This window comes from Solanum tuberosum, unplaced genomic scaffold (assembly GCF_000226075.1).
Source record: "Solanum tuberosum cultivar DM 1-3 516 R44 unplaced genomic scaffold, SolTub_3.0 scf00093, whole genome shotgun sequence".
Classification (NCBI taxonomy): Eukaryota; Viridiplantae; Streptophyta; class Magnoliopsida; order Solanales; family Solanaceae; genus Solanum; species Solanum tuberosum.
In genome coordinates, this window is record NW_006239018.1 from 373,416 (window position 1) to 383,420 (window position 10,005).

The 10,005-nt window shown below is 29.9% G+C and overlaps 1 protein-coding gene across 1 annotated transcript; it reads left to right on the forward strand.

The window, feature by feature from the left end:
• Positions 1-2,878: 2,878 nt before the first annotated feature.
• LOC102590513 (naringenin,2-oxoglutarate 3-dioxygenase-like) lies at positions 2,879-9,281 on the forward strand. The gene is made up of 4 exons (XM_006347459.2): positions 2,879-3,188; positions 3,273-3,520; positions 7,952-8,276; positions 8,449-9,281. Exons 1-4 carry the CDS (start codon positions 2,991-2,993, stop codon positions 8,689-8,691), a joined length of 1,014 nt encoding a protein of 337 aa, XP_006347521.1. The 5' UTR covers positions 2,879-2,990; the 3' UTR covers positions 8,692-9,281.
• The last annotated feature ends 724 nt before the right edge of the window (positions 9,282-10,005 follow it).

Consider the following 10,005-nt stretch of genomic DNA (forward strand, 5'->3'; position numbering starts at 1 on the left):
TCTACCTTGGAATGGCCACATTAACAATTTTTGTTTGTCTATTCGTTGGAGCATCTACTGGATCATTGCTTGCAATGGATAAACCATTTGTGCCTTAGTGGATAATTAATAACCGAAGGTCATTATTGCATTAGCCTTTGTGATGAACGTTTCTTTGAACGTTGGAAAGTTGGCCGTTGTGCCAATGCACGGTTAGAGGCATTGGTTACCCCTCTCATTATTCCATTCTTAATTCCTTCATTATCCTTCTAACATATGTAACTCCTAAGACCATTATCTTCACTATTTACTATATCATTATCTTCCTATTTATTTCGAGGAAGACTTCTTTTAGTATAAATAGTGGTGGTCTTCATTTGGTATGTTATACACAACACAGAAGAAAAATATAGAGTGCATAAAGTTTGTCAAAAAGAGAATTCTTATTAGTTGAAAGGGAGGTGTTCTTTTTTGTGGATTGGATTCAACTCTTGTCCAGAGTTGTTGAGTTATCTATTGTGATTAGGTTGTTGTATCCTGGAAGGGACAAGTCAAGAAGGACTACTGCTGGACTGGTGAAAACATTTACTGCAGTGGACTTGAATCTCCTTAAAGAGAGCGAGATATCCGCGCCTCAGCCTGAAGAGATTTATTTCTTCATTTTATTTTCAATTGTAATCTTGTATTTTTTTTGTTATTTTGTAATTTTTCACTAACACTATGTTATAGTATGAAAAAAATTTACTTAAAGGATGGATTATTCTATGAACAATATATTGACTAGTTAAATGTAGTCTTTGTAACTATAAATATTCAAATAATAGCTCTAAGGGAAAGGTTTAGTCATAATATTCACGATTATATGAAGCTCTAAGTGGGAAAAAAGATCTTCCAAAGCAAATTTAGACATTGTTATTAAAGAAAAAAAGAGAGAATAAATTTAAAGATTAAACAGAACATGATATTTAATAAAAAGTTAATTTTACATGATTAGGAGTAATATTTTTTTTTTGTAATTTTCTATTTGGCCAATGAGAATTTTTTTTGTCCCTTGACTTTTTGTTGAGAAAGTCCTCAATCCCATTCCAATTTAAGATAGCGTTAGTTCTATTATCTCATGAGAATGTATAAAATAGTACTCTATATAGATTCTGATATATTTTTTCAATTAAATTGAGTTTTAGGCTTGGCTCCCACCTAAAAAAAAATCCTATCAAGAGGAGAATTTTTCAATTTTCATAGTGAAATAAAATTAGGAATCTCGTCCTAATTCGATGTGAGATTCTTTCTATCAACTCCTTCCCCTTCATGTTCGAATTTGAAAGTTCTTTATTTAAATTTTCACTATTTGGTCGGAGTGATATTTAAGGACAAGAAATATATTCCCCTCTCCCACATACAATACGGTGGCACCATATCGAACCTAATAAACTTGACTCTTATACTATATAAAGAAATGAAGAGTGAATCTAACTCAATTCAAAAGTTCGTTTACAAAAAAATGGATTGCCTAAAATCAATATAAGAAGACTGCACATCTCTTTTTTATATGATGTGTGACTCTTCAACACCCTCACCTCACGCTCAATATTAAATATTTATGATACATGAATAATTTAATCTAGAATAACATCATCCATAGATAATTAATTGAAATGAATTTTACTTTGATACCAGGAAAATGAATTTGATTCTGATGTGAAATAAATATCCTCACATATTGACTATATTATATTGTATAGACTAATCCTTATTTATTTCATCACTTTCGTTTATTTTTTGCATTTCTCATTGACGTCGGCACATTGTATGAATCTGACCAGTCTAAAAAGAGATGATCAAATCCAAGACAGGCACGTCGGTAATCATAATTTATTTACATTAACTATACAGGAGATTAAAGTAGCTTGTGATTGGTTACCTACTTAATTATAAATTAAGTGATTTAGGATTCGTTTGGATTGACTTAAAAAGTAGTTTTTAAGTTAAAAATAAAAAATCAAATTGAAATGACTTTTAAGTCAAAAAATAAAAGTAGGGGGAGTACCTACTTTTTGGTTTCTGACTTATTTTAAGTCATTTTTGTCTTATTTTAAGTTAATTTTTACCTTGCCAAATACTTCGTAACTTATTTTAAGTCATTTTTGACTTATTTTAAGTTAATTTTTATATTTGCCAACCACTTCCAGAAGTAAAAGCCTGACTTAAAAATAGATTTGACCAACTTTTAAACCAATTCAAACGGGCTATTAGTAAGTTATTTTAAAAGTATTTTGATTTTAATATTTAGCTTTTAAGCAAAGAAAATCTGATTTACCCTAGTGGTTAAAAGTACAAAGAATCCGATGATGACGGTCAGATCTACAAATTAGTAGGTAGTACTCCGCTCATTTTAGTTAATTTTTTTAATCTAATATACGTTTTAGAAAGTAAAAAAGAATTTTAAATTTTATGCTATTAATTAAAAGATATATAAAATGTAGTGAAATATTCTATAATCTTGTTATATTAAACATGTCACGTGAAAAATTATAATTAAAAAATTGTCAAAAAAGACGGCATTTTGAAACGGATTATAAAGAAAAATGATCAAACAAATTTATACAAAGGGAGTATTTAATTTTTTTATTTTTGTCCGTCGCATAAAAAATGAGACGTTTCTGATGATATTATCACTCTCATCTATTTAGCAAAAAAAAGTTCATGAAGGTATATTTTAAATTTTATTTATTTAAGAATAATTTTAAAAGAAGCAGTATAGTACTTATATACATTCATCTTGAGTCTTTGTTTAGCAAGAGAAATTCAAATGATATTTTACTAATATTAAATAGGTACGGTGACATGACATTACTAGCCCTGCGGACCTGTCTATATAACATGAACCTTCTGAGAAGTATGAATAAGAATATTGTGAATAAATCTTCAATTCACAAATTATTAGTCCTTTTTTTTTATTTCCAATTTAATTATATTTATTTGCTACGCCATATATAATATCTATAGATTCCATGGAAACGAAAGTTATTTCCAGCGGAATCCACCACTCTACTCTCCCTCAAAGTTACATCCGACCCGAATCCGATAGGCCACGTCTATCGGATGTGGTCGATTGCGAAAATGTTCCAATAATTGACTTAGGTTGCGGAGACCAAGCTCAAATAATCCGTCTAATTGGAGAAGCTTGTCAAACTTATGGTTTCTTTCAGGTTCTTATCGTTGAACTCATGAATTAATAATCATTTTTCGATTAATAACGGAAAGATTTAATTGACTTTATGACTATGTTTTAGGTAATTAATCATGGTGTACCAAAGGAAGTTGTAGAGAAAATGCTAGGGGTAGCTGGGGAATTTTTCAATCTACCAGTAGAAGAGAAGCTAAAATTGTATTCAGATGATCCTTCAAAGACCATGAGATTATCTACTAGTTTTAATGTTAAAAAGGAGACAGTTCATAATTGGAGAGATTATCTCAGACTTCATTGTCATCCTCTGGAGAAATATGCTCCTGAATGGCCTTCTAATCCATCGTCTTTCAGGTAAACACCATTAATTAATTACTTTCATTATCTTAATATACATTGCTATCCGAGTCATTACTTTTAATTATCTTTATATACGTCAACCACTTTGTGTGTATAGTTATGCATGGTAACCTCAAATAACAGTGTGTATCGTATCAGATGTTGTTACGTATTTAAGTTGTTTATAAGTAGTACTATTTAAAAAGTAGGACATGTGTCAGATGCGCGTCAGGTGTTTGTCAGTCTTATAGAATGTAAAATTAATTCTCTTTTAAAAGCAATATCTCTAAACAAAACCTCACTATAAAATTAAAGAACTACTTACTTAAAATATAAAAAAATATAGGAGTAATTGATTAGGGAGACTAGTAATATATTATTTCATCCTAAAAAGGGTCAACTCATAAAAAGAAAAAGAAAGAAAATGATTCTTTGATAATTAAAACTACCTAATCTACCTAGCTAACCTTTCAATAATGTACAAACTCATCTTGATTTTTCTAGAATGCATGTTCCCTTTGAATGTCCCAACCATTTTTAATTCCGTTACCGTTTCTTTTTCCTTCCTTTTTCATATTTCAATGAGTATTTAAGAAGTACTCTCCCAATTTCATATTAACTGAATTCGTCCCTTCGCCTATAGACGGCGGCTTGGCTTCGCTATCGCTCATGACTTGGTATAGAGCCGTGTAGTCGTTGGTTTTACCACCAGAATGTGAAGCAATACCTATTTATTAAGAAAAATATTCAATAACATAATTTGAATCTTTTTTTTTTTTTTTTTTGTAAAATCATAAATATAACTTTATAAGTCATGCAATTTATCACTTAGAAAATAAGAAATTTCATTAAAGAAAAAGATAAATATAAAAAAAAAATATCAAACCCCCATCTTGATTTTTGAACAATTCAATTATTTTGTACAATCCAAAAATTCAAATAATATAGAACAGATGGAGTATTAAGTTTGATTTTGGTCACCTATATTCCCTCTAGTATGTTCAAATATTGAATCACAATTGATTTTTTCATAGATGTAGTCTTGACCTAGTCAATAATTTTGTTGCTATTCCTCAACTTCCGATAACTAAAACTATAATAGCCACATAAATTAGAGTAACCATTATTCACCATAAGGAAAAAAAAATGTAGAATTTTGATTTTTGAAAAGAAAAGAGGGTAAATGTCAGAGATGACAGAAACAAGCATGTGAGGCCACATTTGACTATTTCAAGATATCGTAGTTAGTACCATTTTTTTTTTAAAAATAAAATAAAATATTGTCTCAAGATGTAGTACCATATAGATTAATAATTAACTAATTAAATATTACGTCCTGGATGACAAATTTGATGACACATCATTGTCGCTATATTTTTCCATTAATCGACACGTAATCAATGAGTGTGTCACCCTAATGATGACATCAATATGGAGACGTAAGCCGACAAAAGTGATAGGTGATGGGTGGCCTTAACTCCTGATTCGTGTCGACTCAGAATCGGATTCCTTTGTTCGATTGAAATCTTTTCTTATCTTACTTTAATTAGAATAATTTAAAATTAATTTTTATTTATTATATCGTTATACAATTATTTAATACTTATTTTATAGCACAAATTAAAAAAATTATTATATCTTACTTCTATATTATGTTAAGTCGAAAAATGTTACATTTAGAAGAAGTAGCGCCTTTTGTTTTAGCAAGCTCTACTGTTTCTATTTGCTACACAAAAAAAGTACTTTTAGCCTCTTTATAAATATTCACCCGGTCACTTTTTATCGATCCAATTATATATTAATTAAATTATATTTTGATACGAATTTGTCTTTTTATTATCACAAAGAGACACATAATAACCTCGAAAATCAAAGAACTTATCCCAATTTTAATTAGCTAATTTCCTTAAAAATTCGTTCATTTAATCCATCCCAACCCATAAATATTAAAAAACAAAATGTAAAAATACTCAATAGGTGATAGATACACTGCCTTTGACCATTTCAGACCCCCATCATTTTCGTTCGTGTTATGCAATTTCCCCAGCACTTTTCTTTCCAAGTGTTGATATTCAAAAAAATAAATTGATTCGACTAATATAAAGTTATATAGCATATTTTATCATCAATTTTTTTTTATTGTGAGGTTTGAATCTAGAACTTTGAATGTGGGTACAAATATTTTATACATTCTATGTACCTCTTTCTCAAAAAGTAAATAAAAGAGTGCTTAATAATGAGGAAATAAAGAAATTATATACAAGTCTTTTTTTATTGAAATTTCTAGATCACTTTTTTGAAGTGGAGAATTGTCCAGAAGCGAATTAATTTAGTAAACATAATTTACTAGTGTAACATGTTGCGCTATAATTAAGCCGAACAAGGACAAATAACATAAAATAAACAAGATAAATATAATATTCATAGTTTTATGTACCCCATAAGAAACTGTCTCATCCCTTGAATTTCCAATTTGTGTGTCCAAAAAGTAATAGTGCCCTTTGACAATCTCGTAATGGTGAAAAACACAATAATACAGCAAATTTTCTATATAAATATCAAGTTTCGAGACCATAAGTAACTTATAATTTGTTTATAATGTTAAATGGCCAAGAAATTTGATGAGAAATTTAAAAAATTTATAATATTCTTTTTATTTTAAAATAGATGAATTTTTATTATTTTTTTAATTAAAAGGTATTAAAATTAAAAAGGTAAAATAACATATTTCACATCATTATGGCCAAATTTTATGGCCAAAAGGATTTTTCCTTTTATTTTTTATATTTTATCTTTATTTTTACCCATAATAGACTTGAAAGGATATTTTGTTCTATTCAATTTTTCTTATGCAAAGAGATTTTTTTTTCTTTCTGGAGTTTCTATTAACAATTACATAAAATGTTTAATTTTTCTATTTTTATAATAATGAGTAATGATGACAATTAATTTTCTTATTTTAAACAAAAGAATAAATGACGGTGGGTAAGCAATGAGAATCTGAAACATAAAAAATAAGAATATGCTGATTTTGTTGAGTTTCATGGCTAAAAAAACGCGTTTTTAAGGATTAATTTACCAAATGAAAGTGACTTGCAACAAAATTTCAAAAGACATAACGTATGCCAATGAATAATGGGGCTTTTAGTTCAATTATAGAGCATTTGATTAAACTTTTTACTTTAAAATAATAAAAAATGGGTGGGGGTGTTGAATTAGAAAGCCAACACAGCACAAAAATATGTTTATTCATTTCTTAGTGATTATTGATGGTTATTTAAGCGAACCCACCAGATCATCATTATGGTCACCATCAAAATTGATCCTGTTTTATATTCCATTAATTAATTAATTAAAAGCAAGTAAATTGTCAATACTAATTTGCGGCTGGTTTCACGCGTTAATTAAAGTGGTGTTGATTTTTGTACATCTGTTAAAGCTTCAAGATTTGCCGACATTATTTCTTTTCCAAGTTTCTTTTGGGGTAGAGTTGATGGACTTTTGAATAGCGGGGGAAGAAAGTTACTTCCTTTCTCTGTTCGGATTTATTTGTCAAAATTTTGAATAGCGTGGAAAGAAAGATACTTCTTCCATCTCAATACGTTTCGATGTTGAAAGTTAATTTTATTGATTTTCAAAGCTAAATTAGATTAAATTAGTTCAATATTTTATAATTCTTCAAAAATCTTAATGAAAAGTATTATAAATATTGGTCAAAGTTCGGTTGGTTCACAGATAATATTATACCAAGATTATTGTGTTGAGATCATATTCTTTGAACTAATTTATTTTTTTATTTAGAAGGTGGGATAAAATAGTACCTACTAGAATGCGATTTTTATTTGAGATTAAGGTTTTGTTATATTGATTGAAATTATAAATTTAATCTGGATTCATTTATATCTTTAATCTGTAAAATATAATTTTTAGCCCAAACTTAATCCTGAAATACATTTACTTTATCCTGCGTACCAAATTACCCCTTTGGTACACCCTTATGGAAGTATTTATTTCATAACTAGAGTTGATTCGCCTTTCTTAGTTTGAACTTCAGAATATTGTGTCTTACTGTTAAATTATGTCGTGCCATTAATTCCATGAACAAAATGCATAATAATCAAACTGAATCATTCAACCAGTTTCCTAATATAATTTGGACAAAAAAATGCTTCGATATCTATGTCAGGACTTGAGAGTTGTATAGAATATTAGTCTGATAGTTGAGACTTTGCCATTCTTCTAAAGTAAAGCCAAGCCCAACTATTATATTGACTACGCCAAACATAGCTTAGAGGGCTCTTACTAAATTGGGTGACATAATAGAATTCTCACTACTTTTTCTTAAATAAAATAAAATAAAATGATGTAATGTATCATCAATATTCATGTAAATTTTCTATTTATTTCAATTTGAAGAAGAATTAATCTAAATAGTCGTTGTTACAGGGATATCGTGAGCAGATATTGCACGGAAGTTCGACAACTCGGATTTAGATTGGAGGAAGCCATAGCAGAGAGCCTGGGCTTAGAGAAAGAGTGTATTAAAGATGTATTGGGAGAACAAGGCCAACATATGGCTATCAATTTTTATCCTCCTTGTCCACAACCAGAACTCACATATGGGCTTCCGGCCCATACTGATCCAAATTCACTTACAATTCTTCTTCAAGACTTGCAAGTTTCTGGTCTTCAAGTTCTTAAAGATGGTAAATGGTTGGCTGTCAAACCTCAACCAGATGCCTTTGTCATTAATCTTGGTGATCAATTGCAGGTAAACCACAACTCCTTGAGTCGTTTGTTTGTTGTGAGGTGTAAGTTATAATAATCCTGGCGTTTGATTGGAGGAATGAATTATTTATTCCACCATTCACCTAAAACATAAACTTTTTTTTTATTAAAGTGCGATTGCAAAATAAGTTAAATTTGAAATGGTGATTGTGCAGGCAGTAAGTAACGGTAAGTACAAAAGTGTATGGCATCGAGCTATTGTGAATTCAGATCAAGCTAGGATGTCAGTGGCTTCGTTCCTATGTCCGTGCGATAGCGCGAAAATCAGTGCTCCAAAACTCCTGACAGAAGATGGATCTCCAGTCATTTATCAGGACTTCACGTATGCTGAGTATTACAAGAAGTTCTGGAGCAGGAATTTGGACCAGGAACATTGTTTGGAACTTTTCAAGAATTAAATTCTTGCAAGTACGGGATAAGGTGGGATCTCCTGGGATTAAGTTTAGAATTAAAGTTGTATTTTGTTTGGTTGAGCGTGAGATAAATCTATACTTTCAATCAAACAGAATATAAATTTAATTTCAAACTTAATCCTGGATATCCCATCTTCTCCGATCCAATCAGACTTGGGCATCATTTAGTCAGCAAACCAAATGACCCCGAATCGTAAGTAGTACTACCTATTTTTAAAACCCACCATTTTAATTTGTCTTTTTGCAGAGTTGCCAGCATTTTCAGTACCTTTTTGTTATAGTTATGGGGTGTGAGTTAAACTAGTCTGAAAAAAGAAAAATGAAGACACCAATTATATCTTCATTGCCTTGCTGATTTACCCAATTACATGACTACTCCAATTTTATGTTACTGTCGAGTAGTATTAGCAATTGTCCCGGAGAAATGGACTACAAAATCTTGTTGGAATAATAAGTTGTAGTAGTAATTTCATTGTTTACTGTATTTGCTTCACTGATTTTACTTCTGTGGAAGTTTGCGTGTACCTATGAGTTATTAAACACTATGATAATAATAAAACATCGATGTTCGTTAATTCTTCAACGGATTGGAGCAATGTGGTGTCATGTTTACTCACCTTTGTTTTGTGAGGCCATATTCACAATGTAGGTGTTGAATTCTCTCTAAAATTGGTATAAGATTATCTGTTGGCACTCATGCTACAAGAAGACTAAATAGTGCACTTGATTATATGTTACAATTATTTATCTTGATTGCTCGGGATCATATTCAACTTAATACATTTTTTCTTCTTTTTTTTAGTGGTGCACTTATGTTCTAGAAATTCTTGATCCATCTAGGCGCCTCTGCAGCTATGAAACAACAAACAATGTCGTTGTGAGAAACTAACTTGAAACAACAAAGCCATAAACAATACTAGAATTTTGCTGTTAAAAGGCCATGTTATCTAGAGTACCAAATTAACAAAACAAATACTATTCAGTAACATATTTGCAATTGACAAATTAAAGCTGTGTCACAGTCCACAATTACATGTGCCAAGGCCTAGAAATGAGCAAGTTGGACTATCCGATGAAAGGTTGCGAAGCCCATGCATCTTCAAAGTACATGAGTCATTGCCAAAGCCTTGAGGTGATACTTTCTACTCTTATTCGCTTCAATTTGTTTGTCTTAATTTTTTTTTTTGGGGCAATTCTTTAGTTTTGATTTTCACATGACATGTTTAAAATCACATGATTAAATGATATTTTGATTTATTCTACATATGACATATATTTAAAATATTTATGATGGCCATA